The sequence below is a fragment of the Phodopus roborovskii genome, unplaced genomic scaffold (assembly GCF_943737965.1).
Source record: "Phodopus roborovskii unplaced genomic scaffold, PHOROB, whole genome shotgun sequence".
Classification (NCBI taxonomy): domain Eukaryota; kingdom Metazoa; phylum Chordata; class Mammalia; order Rodentia; family Cricetidae; genus Phodopus; species Phodopus roborovskii.
Genome location: NW_026125537.1, coordinates 2,181,194 through 2,199,545, shown reverse-complemented (window position 1 = coordinate 2,199,545; position 18,352 = coordinate 2,181,194). Strand labels below are relative to the sequence as shown.

The 18,352-nt window shown below is 38.6% G+C and overlaps 1 protein-coding gene across 1 annotated transcript in view; it reads right to left on the bottom strand.

The window, feature by feature from the left end:
• Positions 1 to 2,766: 2,766 nt before the first annotated feature.
• Dnah12 (dynein axonemal heavy chain 12) overlaps positions 2,767 to 18,352 on the bottom strand; it is a 180,611-nt gene continuing 165,025 nt past the window's right edge. Inside the window, exons 66-73 of the mRNA XM_051176738.1 lie at positions 16,604 to 16,837; positions 15,394 to 15,582; positions 12,981 to 13,084; positions 10,032 to 10,236; positions 8,267 to 8,404; positions 7,692 to 7,783; positions 5,682 to 5,749; positions 2,767 to 3,772 (exon numbers count right to left, since the gene is read on the bottom strand). Of these exons, the coding sequence (XP_051032695.1) occupies positions 3,582 to 3,772; positions 5,682 to 5,749; positions 7,692 to 7,783; positions 8,267 to 8,404; positions 10,032 to 10,236; positions 12,981 to 13,084; positions 15,394 to 15,582; positions 16,604 to 16,837 (1,221 nt within the window). The 3' untranslated portion in view covers positions 2,767 to 3,581. The remainder of the gene's footprint in view (positions 3,773 to 5,681; positions 5,750 to 7,691; positions 7,784 to 8,266; positions 8,405 to 10,031; positions 10,237 to 12,980; positions 13,085 to 15,393; positions 15,583 to 16,603; positions 16,838 to 18,352) is intronic.

Here is an 18,352-nt window from a genome sequence, read left to right as displayed (position 1 = left end):
GGAATTGAACTCAGGACCTCTGGAAGAGCAGCCCTTTGAGCAGCCCCTTAGGTGTTTTCTGGTTTTTTGTTTTTGTTTTTGTTTTGTTTTGTTTTTGAAGACTGGGTTTCTTTGTATTGTTTTGGTGCCTGTCCTGGAACTTGCTCTGTAGACTAGGCTGGCCTCGAACTCACAGAGATCTGCCTGCCTCTGCCTCCTGAGTGCTGGGATTAAAGGCATGCGCCACCAATGCCCAGACATCAGGTGGCTTTTTGATAGCAATGAACTGAAGGGCATGAAACTGGGAGGGGGACAAAAGGGGAGTTCCTAGGAGGAACTGGAGAGAAGTAGTGGTGGACGGATATCAAGATAGCTTGAATAAATGCAAGAATAAAAATACTTCTTACCCAACAAAAACCAACCAAAAAAAAAAAATGGCCAGTAAATATCTAAAGCAGTACCCAACATCAACTTCCTTAGCCATTAGGAAGGCTTTGGAGATGGCTCAGTTCGTACACAACCACGAGGACCTATGTTTGCATCCCACGTATGAAGGCACATGTAGTAGTGCACACTTCTGACCCTGGCACTGAGGGGACAAGGTTAGAGATGGGTAGATCCCTGGACCTTCCTAGTCAGCCAGTTTAGACAATCAGTGAACACAAGGTTTAGTGAAAGGAATGGTGTCAAAAAAATAAGATGGAGTAGAACTCTGTGGTCTCCAAAACACAAGCTATTACCATAATAATTGGTTGTTCTTTGCTACAAAAACCATCTAAGTACCTATATATGTGCTATGCATTGATGTGTGCAACAGCTGTATCCAAAAGTTGCAGCTCTACTCTCCTACTGCCCAAATCAACAAGTAATTCATCCCTGCTGGCTAGCTTTCATAGTCACACTCAAGAACTCACAGCAGCCACGGTTACCTGCAAGAGACCTGCACAAGATCAAATTATCAAATTCTGGCATAGAACAGAGCACCTCTAGTCCTCATCCCTTACTGCAGAACTGTTGTCCCCTGATATTTTCTAGTTTAGTGAAAATCATTTTTTAAAATGATGTGACTACTGATAGGATTTCCATGCTTTGGGGGATGGGCCCACACCTACCCACCCACATATGGAAAGCACTAACTAAACTTAGTGGGTTATAAAAAAAGAAAAAAAAAAAACCCACAAAACCAAATAAGCAAAAGAAGCTGGGAGAAGACATGTTGGGGGAAATGTATGATCATATTTCATTGTGTGTACCTGTGAAATTTCAAGAATAAAGAAATTAAAAATGAGGTGGAAAACACACTACACTACCCTCTGCCCACCCCCCCACACCCTACATGGGAAGGGACACGCTACCCTACCCTCTGCCTCACACACTCACACACACACATACACACACACACACACACACACACACACACACCCTACATGGGAGTAGAAAGGAACCATAAAGGTAATGTTTTAAAGGAGGGGGAGGGGGAAAAAGAGAGTGACAGAAACATATGATATGAAAAAGGGGAACTGTACGGGAAAGGAAGGGACTCAGCAAGAGGGGCAGGGGTGGGCAATATTGGGGGAAGGGAGGGAACTAATAAAGTATAATGACATATGTGTATCAAAAGTTCATAATAAAATGCATTTATACACTAACTTCAAAATTTAAAGCAAAGAAGTAAAACAACGAAAAACAAATAATCAAATGAAACTTTAAAGGCATTTTTGCAATACGGAAAGTGTTTATTATTGACTTATTTTAGACAGGGCATGTAAGTTTTTCTCAATGATTATAGCACTCAAAAGAAGACCTTCCATGTAGTCAGTTAATGTTTTATCTAGTAAAAACCAAAAGTGAGCATGCTTTGGGAATAAATACACCACAAAGAATAGGAATAGCAGTAATTAAATCAGCCACTGTATTAGGCAATATCTAAATGGTTTAAAAAGAACACTACCATTTTAATATAGGACAGGCTCTAAAGACTAATTTTTTACCTTTTAAAATATCCTCTAGAGCTGCTCCGAAGTTTCCATGTTGCAGGTGTCTGGATCTTCACCCCCCCACACACTGGTGACCATTATAAATAGCTTTACTATAAATACTTGGTCATAAGACAGTCTGGCATGTTTTCCTTGTTTTTCACATGTGTGTTTATGCTGTTTGGAAACACAACCTCTTTTCTTCACTGTTGGATTCATAGATTTAAAAGATTTTATCTGATTTGGGAGATATAATGTATTTGCAGAAGACTGGCCATGAAAAAAATTATTTTAAGACTTAGGCACATAGCCACCAGAGACCAGAATTTCTCACTTAAGAGGAGCCAGAAATTTTGCTCTACTGGCATTATCAGAAGTGACTTGACTGGATATCTTAGTAGCACTGGCCTGGAACCCCAGCTACTGTTCAAAGCCTGCTTGGGCTACAGAGTGAGTTCATAGCTAGCCTGGGAAACTTAGTGAGACCTTGTCTCAAAATGAAAAGTAAAAAAGTGGGCTGAAGCTGTAGCTCAGTGGCAGAGTACTTGGCCAGCATGCATGAGATCCATAGTTAAATCCCCAGCATCACCAAAAGGATAACTGTTCCACAGAGCCCCTGTGTGTCTATACCTACATATTCTCTGAGCTGTGGAACTACAGCCTTCAGTACCCTTGGAATACCAAGGAAGGGATTACATTACAGAACTTATTTTTAAATTTGTGCACACATGCATTCGGGCAGAGATCAACCTATTAATCCTCAGAATCCACCCACCTTTTTAAAAGATTTTTATTTTATGTGCATGTGTTTACTTACATGTATGTGTGTTCCTGTGTATGTAGATGCCCTTGGAGGCAGAAGAGGTTGTTGGATCCCCTAGGACTAGAGTTACAGGTAGCTGTGAGCCACCTGATGTGGGCGCTGAGAACCGAACCCACTTCCTCTGCAAGAGCAGTAAACACTCTCAACCACTGAGCCATCTCTCCAGCTACTTTGTTTTTGTTTTTGTGTTTTGAGACAAGGTTTTTCTGTGTAAAATGAATGGGACACTTGATATTTCCAATGAAAAATGAGATGCCAAGAGAGACACGGAAGCTGGCACTGACCACCAGCCGGCTATACCATCTTACCTTCACTTCCTTGTTTGTCACAAGAGTACTCTGAGATTTTGAACTAATTTTTTATAGAAGTATGAGATACAGGTCTTGGCTCTTTGCCTTAATATTTTCCTCACTGTGCATACATAATGGTTTCAGGTAGCTGAGATGTGTATAATGATTGGAACTGAAGAAAGGACAACATTAATTAAAGAAATACTTTCTAATATAAGTTAAGTTATATCCATCTAATTGTCCAAATCTTTATGTGTTTGTATCAAAATTTAAGAAACTAGATAAAATCTGCAGACTTCCATATGCTTCAAAGTAACACTTTGCTTCACATTTTCTCTGAAGGTGTGGAGCTTAACTCAAAGGAATTTGGTTACAAAACTATTCTAATCAAGGGTGGGGCATCAGGCAGAATGGGGCAAAGACTGTTCAAGGAAATACACAACAATACTCAGTTTGGGATTTTTTTAAGTGAAAATTTAAAAAATTATGAGGTGTTTTCTAAATTTGTTCAATTTAGTTATCCAACTGACAAAGCATAGCCACACCACGCTTGATCCAATGTTGAACAGGCTGGTCTGTTTTTAACAACATTGCAATGACAAAGTTGGTAGAATGTCCTGTAGTGGAAAGAGTTCCTTTACGTTCACTTGTCTTGTAGAGGGGACAGACATAGGCATTTGATTTCACAATATTAGACTTTTCATCTTGAAAAAGAAAAAAAGAGAGAGATCTATTAAATAAAGATGAAACAGCCATTGTTTCTAAAAGAACAATTATTTACTTTGTAACAGAATGGCCAAGATCTTGAGAATGATATTGAAAAGTTTGGATTTTTTTTTAATAGTAGGCATATCAAGGCAAGCACTTTCATAGGTTCATGAATCTGGGTCTAGAAATCAAAAGCTGACTGTAATTACTCTTTGGAACTGGAGAGATGGCTCCATAGTTAAGAGCACTGCCTGCTGTATCAAAGGGCCCCAGTTCAGTTTCTACCTTTTGTAACTCTAGATATAGGATATCTGATGCCCTCTTGTGGCCTCCACCGGCACCTGCACACACATAGCACACACAAACACATAAAATAAACTCTTTAAAATAATTATGTGTATACATGCATGTATCTTTGTGTGGGGATGGAGTATGTGAACATGAGTTCAATTCCACAAAGAGTGCAGAGAAGACCCTGGATCCCCTGGAAATGGAGTTACAGGTACTTGTTAGCCACCCAACATGGGTGCAGGGAAGGCAATTTGGGTCCTCTGGAAGAGAAGCAAGTGCTTGTAATTGCTGAGCTATCTCTTCATCAGCCCCATAAAAATAAATATTAAGAAATATTTTTTATCTCTGGGAAACTATGAAAAATCTCCAGAGGATATGGGAGGGAAGGAGAAAGAGGACAAGATAGGAAAGAAGTAAAATATAGTGGGTGTGATAGAAGAGATTTGGGAGAAACTGCTTAGAACTCTAATAGAACTCATTAGAACTGCACTTGGCATTTTGAATTACAAATGAAGTAAATTCCAAGAGGTATAATATCCCTGAAGTTGTGGAATTAGTATTACCTGCTAGCCAGTTTTAACGTGCCAATTAGAAGACGCTGAAGTTCCTACTTGTTTTTAGCAGGTTATTGATAAGGAAAATATACCAGTTCCTGTAAACTCACAAAATAATCTATGTACAATTACTAGAAGAGTTTTTCTAAATGAAAGCCACTCTTGTCATAGGTGGATCACATTAATAGGGAAGATGTTTGAAACGTTGGGTAGTGACTTTAGGTAATTTGCAAATATGTTCATCCATTGTTATTTAAGAAAATTGGGGCTAAGATGTAACTCAGTAGAAGGCTCTAGGTTTGATCATAAATAATACTTCAGAAAAGTAAAACTAAAAATAATTTTTAAAAAGTCATAAAAATGAATGAGTCTCATTATTACTGTTATTAGCTTACTTTTAGAAAAAAATGATGATGGTATAAAGAAAGTGCCTCCAGCAAGAGGTAAAGTAGACTTCTATCCCCTGTGGTTTCTACATGGGTCTTAGGTCTCCCGATTGGCTCCTAGGCCTATGGGTCCTTTAGAGCCAGAAAATGCTGGGCACTAGTACAGTATGTATCAAGTCCTTTGCATTCTGTACATTTAGAAAAGGCACTCAGCCAAAGTGTGGGAAGAGGCTGTCTCATTGTGAGATTTATCATAGAAGTGTGAGGATGAAGTAAACAAATGGTATCTTAAAAAGACAGTTATTTTTAAATGTATGTTTTGTGCTTATGTCTGTGTGTATATGTGCCATGTGTGAGGGTATCAAATCACTTGGAGCTGGAGTTACCAGCAAGCCACAAGAAGAGATCAGATTCTTGGGAGCTGGAGTTATCAGCTGACAAACGTGGGTGCTGGGAACTGAACTTGTGTCCTCTGGAAGGACAGCAAGCACTCTTCATTGCTGAGCCATTTCTCTAGCATACAGAAGCAGAGCGATGGTCCCAAAATAATGTAAATGCCCCAACATATTTACAGCACAGACATTCCATCTAGTATTAAGTCACAAATGATTTTTAAAAAATATTTAGGGAATAATTATTCTCTATAAAACTCCAACATATTGTTATATATTTACTTGGTTTTATCCATATGATGGGCATCAGGTCAAACAAAAGTTTTGGATGTTGTTCAGCAAGCAATCCACTGCAAAGAGAAATGGATGGATATTGTTAGTTATTTGCTATTTGGAACAAAATTGCAATTTGGACATTGGCCTTCAATATGAGAGAGGACCAGAGATACAGGAAAAAAAAAAACCACATTAGATTTATAGAAAAAGTAGATGAGGAGAACGGCAGGGGAAGAGGGGAGGGAGAAAGATGAGGCAATGGAGAGTTGAGAGAAACAGATGAAGACTATGGACAGGTGAAGCATAAAGCAGTGAACAAATAATCAATGTCTGCCAGTTTTTAAGTACTGCTCATTAAGCAGACACTGTGCTACCACACTCCACCCTCACAATGGTCATGCCCATTCCTAGTTCACAGACAGAGTGGAGGGCCTAAGACTTCTTATAGTTCCCGACAGGGTCCAGATTCAAGTGTAAGCTGGGCATGGTGACTCATTCCTGTAAGTTCAGCACTACAGAGGCTAAACCAGGATGACTACTATGAGGCCAAGTTCACTCTTGGCTACAGAGTGAGATAAACAAGACAAAAAATATAAAATGACCTAAAGGGGGGGGGGAGATCTGCCTCTCTAGAGAATTTTTAGTATGCTACATTTGGGGGTGGGGCAGGAAGGAAGGAAAATCAAATAATTTAAGGCTTCAAAGAAAAATGGCAACAAACTGATGAGGGGCAAAACCCGCCATGGTGCTATACCCCAGTAGGACAATGCTTAAGAGGATGGGGACTGGACAGGGCCAGTGGGGGAGGTGGGGGATAAGGAATTCAAGGCCAGCTTGGACTATACTTTTTGTTTTTTGTTTTCAAGACAGGGTTTCTCTGTGTAGCTTTGGAGTCTGTCCTGGAACTCACTCTGTAGACCAGGCTGGCCTCAAACGCACAGAGATCTGCCTGCCTCTGCCTCTCAGAGTGCTGGGATAAAAGGCATGTACCACCAACGCCCAGCTCTGGACTATACTTCCGTGGAGAATATAACTCAGTAGTTTACAAGGGATTAAAGTTAAGAGATTGCCATGAGTCTTAGAAGAGACTTTGAACTTTGGAATTTTAAACAGCGTTGAGACGTGATAGACTATGGAGACTTCTGAAGTTGGACTGAATACATTTTGCATTATGATATGAGTACAAATTCATGGAGGCCAGGGAATGGGCTGGGCCTCTTCATTAACCTTGTCTTGAATTCCTTATCCCCCACCTCCTCCACTGACCCCGCCCAATTCCCATCTTTGTAGCAGTACCATATTTCTTCCTCTTCAATGATTTTTTTCCTACCTCATTTCCTACAGACTTTCGAGCAAAGTCCAATCCTGTCTTTGAACAGTAGATCATACAGATTAATGAATTGTTGAGGACCAGGGTTCTAAGGGAAATACCCTACCTTTTCTCACCCTTATCTATTTTACACCAGGAAAAGCTTAAAAGTTTCCTCTCTGTTTCTAAGAATAAAGTTGGAAGTCTCTCTGTGTACACACACACACACACACACACACACACACACACACACACACACAGACAGACATACACACAGAGTCATACAGACACATATATACATACTCATACACACACATACATATACATACACACACAATCAAATTTAAGCAGATTTCCATTCACTAAATGGGAGCTTTATTAGCTTTATTAAACGGTCAGTTGTTTAAAATTGACCAAGTCCTACACATTACAAGATAAAAGGGAGCAGTTATCAAGCACAAGCAGGAAAATAATTTCAGCTAAATTTTCTACTAATGAGATCACTAGAATATTAGCTAAAATTGTTAGAACTTAAAAATAATCACTCATCAATTGTCCTAGCCTGAATAATGACTTGCGCATGGATTCTGAAAGCATCTTACTTCTCGTAGAAGATCCTTTGGTTTGTCAGAAGACAGGAGACCACCTATTATATCTATGATTAATCATATCTATACTGACAAAGGGTTTACATTTAAAGTACTAACCTGATTCTGTCCCAGCGTGCTCCATCAAGATATAACCCATGAATATAAACACCATCTTCTGGTGGAGTGTCAGAGGTATGAAATGAAATCACCTGAAGAGAGACCCACACTATCAATATTGTTCACCACATATCTTCATTTCATGAAGAAAACTTTGGCTGAACATTTAGGATGCATTAAAAATCTGGTTACACTATTAAGGTTTTCAGCCATAATATCTGAAAACATACAATATTATATAGGTGTGTGTGTGTATTTGTGTGTGTATGTGTGTGTGTGTGTGTGCCCTTTGCTAACTGGGCTATCTACCCAGCTTTGTATAGGCATTTTGAAGCATTTTATCACATTAATTTTTGTTAACATAAGGACAATACTGTGTTATTTGTACCAAATACTGACATTACAAAAGTTCTAAATATAGTAAGACAAGAATTATATACTTTATAAAACACATAGAATAGAAAAATAATTTGATTATATTGGATGTTAATATATACATTTTGCATATTCTTCTTGCCTAGATATATGACTAATTTAGTATCATACTGTTGAGTTAAAGGAGTGACCTTTTGTACCTCAAATTCGTAGCCTAGTAAATCAATAGGGATGGTATATTTTCTGGCATAATTCTGCATAGCTCCAGTTAAAAAAGCTTGGGTGAAAAAGAAACCAGAGATCCAAAACACACTGGGTTTTCCCAAATTGAACCATTCCTACAACGGAAAACAAGATACATTATGTCTATTTTTACAAAATGCCACTGCGATTCAATTCCTGATTCTGATTTTCACCTATACTGCCCCCACTTTCCATCAGAAGACTTTCCCTGAGTCAATGCATGCTCCCTCTTTCCTCTTTGTTCTCCCAGTTATTCTTGGAAATTCAAAATGGTTTCAGCATTAAGCAAATTTAACTTGAAAGAGTCAAATCTGTAAAGGCCAACTGTAATTGTGAGTATTCATTACGTTGTTTAGCCCAAATGAAGAGTTGCCATCTTTAGAGATTTTAACCTTTAGCTAATGCTGTAACTCATGCTATTCCAGATCTTGAGTCCTGTAATCACCTGGTTTGCATGTGCACTGCCCCCTCTGGATCAGAGATTCTCCATCTTCTTTCTGCTGCAGTGTGCACTGTCTTCTTGCTCCTGTCTACTCAGTGTCTGAACAATGTTGCTGAAACACTTCTGGCCATGCATAGTGTGGACCAGATTTATCATCTTGCACAATTTGTCAGCAGCCCATTAAAATAAACCCAAACTTCCTAGTCTCCTACTTAAAACCCATTTCTATCTGCACCTAAGGGGTATTTTCAAGCATGCCATTTACTTTCAGGAAGTCTTCTCTCTAGCCAAGACTGCATGGTGGTCCTGTCTATGCTGAAGGAATACTGTTATTATTATTATTATTATTATTATTATTATTATTATTTTCTGTTTCTGAGAAGGGACTACTGCCCTCCTTTCACTCCTCCTGTGCTCTCAAGTCTGAGCCTTTCTGATGACAGAACTCTGCTAAGTCCTGGAGTGGAGCACGTGGTTAACATGTGGCCAATCATATTTCAAGTCTTGGTGGCAATTGACACTTGTTACAAGTTTCACCCTATCCTTAAAGTGTCCCAGTAATTCTCCCCACATTGAACTTTTGTGTGAACATAAACTATGAGATGAGAGAGCAGAGGAGCCGAGGGAGAAAGCGTTTCCTCTCTTATACTTTCCTGTGCCCTTGACATGTGTGTGAGATTAGGTAGAAGAAAAAGCTCTGACTTTTTTTTTTTTTTTCAAGACAGGGTTTCTCTGTGTAGCTTTGGTGCCTGTCCTGGAACTAGCTCTGTAGACCAGGCTGACCTCGAACTCACAGAGATCCGACTGCCTCTGACTCCCAAGTGCTGGGATTAAAGGCGTGTGCCACCAATACCAGGCAAAAGCTCCGATTTTTAAGATAAAGGACAAATGTTAATAAATCTAAATCTAAGCCTTGAGCTTTTTTTTTTTTGTGATTTCTTTTGAGTACTAAAATTACAAGACAACATTAAACAGTAGTGTCTGAGAATCACAGAACTTTCATAAATATGAATGTCACTTGAGTTTGACTAAAGTAAGTTTCCATTTTCTACTCAGTACTTCAAAATATGTGCATTTTGTATATGCATGCACTTTGGTTGGATAACCAGGAAACAGCTAATCACATTTTATTCAACCTAGGGACATTAAAATAACCACAGTTGATTACTAATATAAAATTATCTATTACCCACCCACCGACCAATCTATCTATCTATCTATCTATCTATCTATCTATCTATCTATCTATCTATCACTCTATCATCTATCTAATATTTTACCTGCAAAAAGTTCAGCCGGGCTAGGAAATCCGTGATGTAACTTCCAAGGGGCTTCAGACTTGGGTATGATCGTTCTGCCCACATTTCTGGAACCTTCCCAATAAGCAAGCTGCCTGAAATTGCTTCCAATGAAGAGTCCATTACAACCAAACCTTTGATAGCCTTTTCAAGGTCCCGCAGAGTATTACGAATAGTTCTAATTAAACTGCAATGAAAGAAACTGTTATTAACATATACTTGGTAGTAAATATCCATGTACAGTCTGAAAAAGAAGAGACAACAGGAAACATCCACAGCTTTATGGCAGTGTTCCCAAAGCATGGCTATGTGAGGTAACTGTAGGTGACCTGGAATTGGCTATGTAGACCAGGCTGACCTTGAACTCACAGGGATCCTCCTGTCTCTGCTTCCTGAGTGCTGGGATTAAAGGTGTACACCACTACAAGTGGCATGCTATTTTGAAATACAGAATAAACCAGTAGCATATCAATTTATTCTATGATATTATTATCAAATAATGCCAAATACTTTTCTGGCTATTGTTGCTCAGGACCTAGATAACTTTAAAAATTAACTATCATCTCCCAGGTCTCCCATCTCCCAGACTCCGAAAATTACTATTCCACTCTTTGTCACATGCAGTGTTCATCTTTGTAGGTTTGGCTCATTTCATTTAGGAAACATTCTCCAATTCCATCACTGTCTCCACAAATGACAGAACTCCTTACTGTTTAGTAATAAATACCATTTGCTTTGTGGTCTAAACATGCTTTCTTTATTTTTTGATGAATTACAAGTTGATTACTGTGAACAGTGGTGCAGTAAGCATAGGAATTGAGACATCTTTTTGACATATTTATTGAAAATCTTTGGGTAAATACTCAAAAATGAGACTTCTGGGTGGTATGGTAATTTTGGTTTTTGAGGACCTCCATACTGTTTTCACTGGCTATATTCATGAGAGTGAAGGATGGCTCTTATGATTTCATTTGCATCTCTTATAGAGGTACTGGCACTGGCCTTTCTTTTAATAGTTGGCCTTTGGATATCTGTGTGAGAATGTGTGTTCAAGTCTCTTGCCCAGAGATTAATCAGAATATTTGTTTTATTTTTATAACTTGTGTGAATTCTTATATATATATGTATATATATACACACACATGTATGTATGTATGTATGTATGTATGTATGTGTTTCTTTTTCTTTTTTCTTTTGGTTTTTGAGATGGGGTTTCTCTTTTTAATAGCCCTGGCTGTCTTGGAACTCACTCTGTAGATTAGGCTGGCCTCAAACTCACAGAGATCCGCCTGCCTCTGCCTCCCGAGTGTTGGAATTAAAGGTGTACCACCAATGCTGGGCTCCGATGCTTCTAGCTTTGCTCTTTTTGTTTATAACTGCATTAAATATTTGAAGTACTTTCTGATTCTTTATGAATTATATGAATTCTAAAATTATTTTTCATATAGTTATGAGAGATGGTATTTGAACTTTAATAAGTGTTTCTTTGGATTTATGAACCATTTTGGGAGGACCCAATTCATTTAAGCAAAGAATCACTCGAGGAAAACTATTAGGTAAATATTACAGTTAGCATGCAAATACAGAAAAAATTGAAAAAAAAAAAGGTGCTATGTAAACAGGACAAAGTGGCATAGACCTATAATCTTAGTACTTGAATGACTGAGACAGAATTTCTTTGCACTTGAGGCCAGCTTGGGCTATATAGTCAGCTCAAGGATAGTCTGTACTATAGATCAAGAACCTGTTTCACAAAAAACAAACAAACAAAAAAGTATTATGCAATGGCTAAAAACTTTACATCAAAGTATAAATTATGTATTGATTCATACATTTTCAAACACTGTTTTCTACTTAGGCCCAACTGCTAAATACACCATAAATATACCTGTAGTGAATAAAAAAGTCCTACTAGCTGAGAGACTGAATACTTGTGTGTGTGTGTGTGTGTGTATACATATACATATTGTAGAATTTGTATAAGAAATAGTTATGGTTGGAGATGTAGCTCAGTGGTAGTGCATCTGCTTAGTTCATATGAGGCTCTTGGGTTCAGTCTTTAGCAACACAAAACAAAGAGGCAAGCAAACAAATTACAACACCTAAAAAACTCAGAGTTAAATAGAGCAACATGGTATTTTAGTATAGTTTACTTTAATATATCAACAAGTTTAGAAAACAAATATGGACATATTACAGAATACTCATAACAAAAACAAATTTCTCTTTCTTGATACAGTATTAAATTACAACAATAAAAGAGCAAATAATTTGTTTATCATGGGGTATCTAATCAACCTCAGTAAGAGCAGGGAACTAGACATAGCAGTGCACCTGTAATTTGGCATCTTCAGAGGTGGAGGCAGCAGGATTAGACCAGTTTGAGCTACATAGCAAGTTTGAGGCCAGCTTAGGCTATTCTTTTTCTTAAAACCAACCACAGCACCTAAAATAAGGAGAAAGGAAGCACATGGCAGCAACAGAAACTTGTAGAAGGGACATACAGAACCAATTCATGCTCACTATCTTTAATTTAAAAATTTTAAAATCATGTGTATGTTTGAGTTTCTGTATATGGGTATGTGCATGAGTGTGATTGCCAGAGGAGGCTACTAGGAACTGAACTCTGTTCCACTGGAAAAGCAGCAAGTGCTCATAACCACTGAGCCATATTTCCACTACTTTGTGAAGAAGACAGTGCTAGGTGAGCAGTTACGTGATTATTGACTATTTCTAATCAATGGGAGTAGATCTCTTTTTCATCATCATTTTTACATTATAAAAGATTCTCTCATGGAGAAAAAGGCTATGGTACTTAAAAAAAATAAAATTGGACATTTTGATAATTTCTTGAGATTTAAAATTCAATACCAGTAAATTACTTTGTCAATTTTGGTCAGTTGCTCCCTGAGCTCCTGGGCATTTACTTACTTGTTAAACCGCTCCATTTCTTGCACTAACACAGTATTCATGCTCTCTTCATACCTCACAGGATAATACTGTAGTGCTGTTTCAATGTCAAAATCATTTGGGAGCTGAAAGAATAGACGCTAAAAATCAGTTCCTCTCAGAATAGACAACAAATTTCATTTGGCTATATTGTCAATAATAGCTAACACATAGGTAATCATTATTTCCATTTTACAGATAGGACATTACATTTCTGAAAATCTCTATATTTTCTTTTTGAAAACCGAGTCTTGTTTTCTATGGATAAAATTTATTTACAATTTCATAACTGTTTTATTTCACTTATAATCAGTTATCACTTGCCCTCTGATTAAATCATATGAACACTGGAATTCATACTCCTGAAGTGGCAAGGGAGTTTCCCAATTATGGAATGCTTGAACTGAGAATCAAGCTCCCTTTCTGTCCCAAGAATCTAAGTGGTGTCACTTCAGTGATTTTGACCCAGCACTCCCCCAAATACATCTTAAATCTTCTTCCAGGTTCTTCCTAGGAATCATACTGGAGACAGCATTCATGAAGCCAAGAGCCTTTCCCCACAGAGTTAAACCTTAGAAGCAGGTGTGAAAAGTACCATATTGTGATAAGAAAAGGGGTCAAGACCAGGCTACAGAAACCCACAAAGACAACTGACCTGAACAAGGGGGAGCTCATGGACCCCAGACTGGTAGCTGGGAAACCAGCATTGGACTGACTCAGACCCCCTGAACATGGGTCTCAGTTAGAAGGCCTGGGCAGTCTAAAGGACCACTGGCAGTGGAACCAGGATGTATCCCTGGTGCATGAAAGGACTTTGGGAGCACATTCCAATTGGAGGGATACTCCCTTAACCTAGAGGCAGGAGGGCGGGCCTAGTCCCTACTCCAAATGACTTGACAGATTTTGATGATCCCTCCTGGAAAGTATCACCCTCCCTGTGCAGTGGGTGAAGAATGGGACAGGACCGGGGTTGCGGGCATGGGAGGGAGGGAGAAGGAACTGGGATCGATACATAAAGTTAGAAAAAATAATAAAAATACAAAATAATGAAATAAAAAATAAATAAATGAAAAATGAAATAAAATATGAATAAAAATAAAATGAAAATAAATAAATGAAATAAAATAAAATGAAATAAAAATAATGAAAACTGAAAAAAAAAAAAAAAAAAAAAAGGGAAGTGCCATACTGTAAAATCAGCAGCTTAGAAGCTAGGACTGACTGCTGGCCTCCATCATGGTGGCATATAGTGCCACTTCCCTCCTTACCTCAATGACCACAGCCAGGATTGTATGGGAATCCTGTAGTGCTGCAGCTCATCAACTCTGGAGGCAAGTGGAATAGGAGCCGGATTCTGCTATGTCAGGGTGTTGGACACTGAATATGGACATATTTACAGTAGTTACACTGGAAGGGACTATCAAGATTGCTGTTGAGGATCATAATCTGTTCAAGTTTCCCTTAGAGACTGGAGAAAGATAGCAGTAGAGTACCATTCACATTTCCTAGCAGGCTTAGTGCACTGAGCTATACCATGGAAAGGGAATGCATAGTTGAGCACTGATACTATGTGATGGCCAGCTCCTAAGGTATAGAGAAAACCATGTTCTCCTTGAACCAGCAAGTTCAGAACATCCTTCCCTTTTTAAAATTTTATTATTTTTATTTTACATATTGATCCCAGCTCCCTTTCCCTCCCTTCCTCCTTATTTCCCTCTCTCCCACCCTCCCATGCCGCCCTCCCACTCCCACCCCCACTCTACATGTAGGGTGATGCCTTCCAGGAGGGGTCATCAAAATCTGTCAAGTTATTTGGATTATGGACTAGGCCCTCCCTCCTGCCTCTAGGCTAAGGGAGTATTCCTCCATAGGGAATGTGCTCCCAAAGTCCTTTTGTGCACCAGGGATATACATCCTGGTTCCACTGTCAGAGTTCCCATAGACTGCCCAGGCCTTCAGTAATCCCCCTCTTAGGCATATACCCAAATGATCCACACCCATGCAACAAAGACATGTGTTCAACTATATTCGTAGCAGCATTATTTGTAACAGCAAGGACCTGGAAGCACCCCCATTTTTTTTTTTAAATAAAAAGTCTTTTTACTTTTTATTTAGAAATAAAGGTAAATCACATGCACATTAGTTTATCTACAACTATAGTTACTGAGAACTTAGCTATGTAGTAGGCATTTTACAAACTACTTTAAATTAATGCTCTCAAAAAACCTTATAACAACTGAAAATATTCTCCACCTAGCAGATGTAGAAACTAATGAACTAATAATGTATGAGAAGTAAAGTGTGTTGCTAAAAGTTATAGTCTAGTTTCATGGAGTTTATACTAAAAATGAAATTTCTACAGAGCATAGGCACCACATTTCAAACTAAATGTTACCTGATTGAGGATATCTTCAGTAATTTCTAACAGGATCTGGTCAGTACTTCCTGAGGAGCCTGTCTGCTTGGAGCCTCCTTGGGTGAGGAGCAAGGACTCAAAAAGGACTTTTGTTTGTTGAAGATCTTTGGAGATATCAACATTTTCATGTAATCCGAATATCTCAGGTTCTTGAGTAAATGGAAGTTTCTATTGGAAAACAGATTAAGCATGCATCATATATTCATTAGGGATCAGGGTTTACCACTCCAAAACACACCACCTTAGCATAACTATTACTTTTGAGCTAAAGGCTCAACAGGTTTAGAGTTTTCATCTTTTCCTAATCTGTCTAACGGCGGGGCATTTGTAAGTTTCCCCTTATGTTGTGCCAAGAAGAGAAGAGTTTTTACTAGAAACGAAAAGCCATACTGGGGTGAATCTGCACATTTTACTAAGATAACTGGATCTTCCATTAGTTTCCCTCATGTGTTTCCTAGGCACTTTCTCACAATTTATTGCTCCTTAAGGTCCATGACTTTTCCTTTGTTTTGTCAGTGTATTTAAATATCTTTATAAATCCCAAAGTAAACTGTTTCTTTTGGTTTTCAATCATTTCCCCCAAACTCCTGTACACATAAAATATTAACATTAATATGAATGATATGCTGTTTCTCCCGTAACACTGCCTTTCATCCAGAGAATGCCACAAGGGCAGAGGAAAGTGGTAGTTTTTCTGTTTGTTTTTGTTTTTTTAAAGTTTCCTCCTACAAAGCATTAATTCATAAGGTAGATGTGCAAACAACAAGCAGCTAAGAATCAACTAAACATTAAGTACCAAAAGCTTCTGATTGTGTGATGTCCAGTAATTACCTGAACAAATTGAAGCTGAAAGTTCATTAAAATCTTGCTTGTCTAAACTTGTACATTATAGGGTACAGCTCATCATTCACTTAAAACACAAACACACACATAGAGTCTCTCTCACATACACTGGCACACTTACTGTCTCTCACAAACACACTCACACACTCTCACACTTTCTCATAGACACACACTCTCTCATAGACACACACTCTCTGACAGAAACATACTCTCTGACAGACACATTCTCTCACATCCCCCCTCTCTCTCTCTCTCTCTCTCTCTCTCTCTCTCTCTCTCTCTCACACACACACACACACACACACACACACACACATCTGTTTTACACTCCTTTCAGACCATTTACCTTAATGAATTCAATGTAGTCCTCATAAGTGCCTTTGGGAGGTGCAAAATAGTTCCCACTGGGGGAAAACTTGTAATGAGGGTTTTCAATGATTTGTAGGTTATAGAAGTCAGCCAGCATGGTCAACAGGAGGCGTCTGTCCCAGTCATCTGTCACTCTCCCTCCGTAGTTACACTCCCCAGTCAGGTAAGAGATAGCTTCAAATGGGATTGTGTCATATTCATTTATAAACAACTGAAGCAAAGAAAAAAGTGGGAAAGCACAGTTTTAAATTCCTTCATTTGTATTAAAATGACATCCTCTTTTCACTACCATGCTGCTACTGAGTGTCGGGTGTTCACTATTTTATTTTGAATTACTCTGTCTCCGTCCCCCATTTTTCTGATATAAATATATTGGCATTTATTTATTTACTCTTACTCTATAGTTTGAGCTGGCCTCAGACTCAAGCCAATACCTGCTTCAGCCTCATAAGTGCTGGGATGACAAGGGTGAGTGACCATGCCTGGCTCATATGTTGATTGTGTGTGATGTGCATGCATTTCAGTACATGCCTGTGGAGCCTAGATCAGGTGTCCTTCTCTATCTCTTTTTTTTTAAGCTAGGCTGTTTGGCCAGTGAACACTGGGATTAGCCTGTCTCAGGCCCCTGAAGCTGGGGTTGGCACATAGGTGGGTAGAGATTCTAAGTCAGAGGCTAAATTGATCAAGTGCTCTTTTTCTAGTGAGTTATCTTCTAGCCCTCAGAATACTTTTTTCTTAAAAAAATCATGTGTGTCTGTCTGTCTGTCTGTAAGTATGTAGTATGAGCACATGGTAATGTAGGTGCCCCCAAGCCAGATTGACATTGGATACCCTGGAGCTGAAATTAAAGGTGGTGTGAACTATCCAGCATGGGTGCTGGGAACTGAACTCAGGTCCTCTGCAAGAGCAGCATGTGCTTTTATCCACTGAGCCATTTATCTAGTCTTCACAATACTTTTTTAAATGAGAAAAATATTAAATTTAAATAAGTGACATGAAAATTGCTAAAGTTTTTAAAAAATGAATCCTAATAAGCCTTTTTAAAAAATATGAACTTGGGTCCATTTTTATCTGTAAGGGGATACTTAGCAATGACTGGAGATCAGTAAATTATAATTCTGGTGGCTGTAAGGTATTATTGGTATCCCTTGGGTAGAGGTATGGATGCTGTTAATGCACAGGATAGCTGCTCACAGTCCCAGATACCAATAAGGCAATGCTGAGGGATGATGCCTGTTTTAGGACATCTTTCACAATGAGATAAAAACAAACCAATTTTAAATCCTAGTGCCAGGGCCTGGTTTACATGGTGACATGGTTTTCAATGCATAAGCTTCCTTCTAATCATAGCAATAATAGTAAAGCTATGGTTTGCATGTCTTTTACACTGTCTTATACACTTGCCATTAACCATGCAGAGTATGAAACAGGGTTAGGAAAATGTGAAGTAATGGGAAGACTTAAATTTATTCCTTCCACTTCTAGATCTTACACTTTGCCCACTATACAGGGTGTGTGTGTGTGTGTGTGTGTGTGTGTGTGTGTGTGTGTGTATGTGTTTCTCTGTGTGTCTCTCTCTGTGTGAGTCTCTCTCTCTCTCTCTCTCTCTCTCTGTTGCAATGGTACGTTACTCACTGAGAGACTTTTGTCTGTCTCTGAATTATCGAAAAAATGGTACATGGTTGGGAAAATATTTTTAAGTTTGCAAAGCCCAGTCAAAACAAGG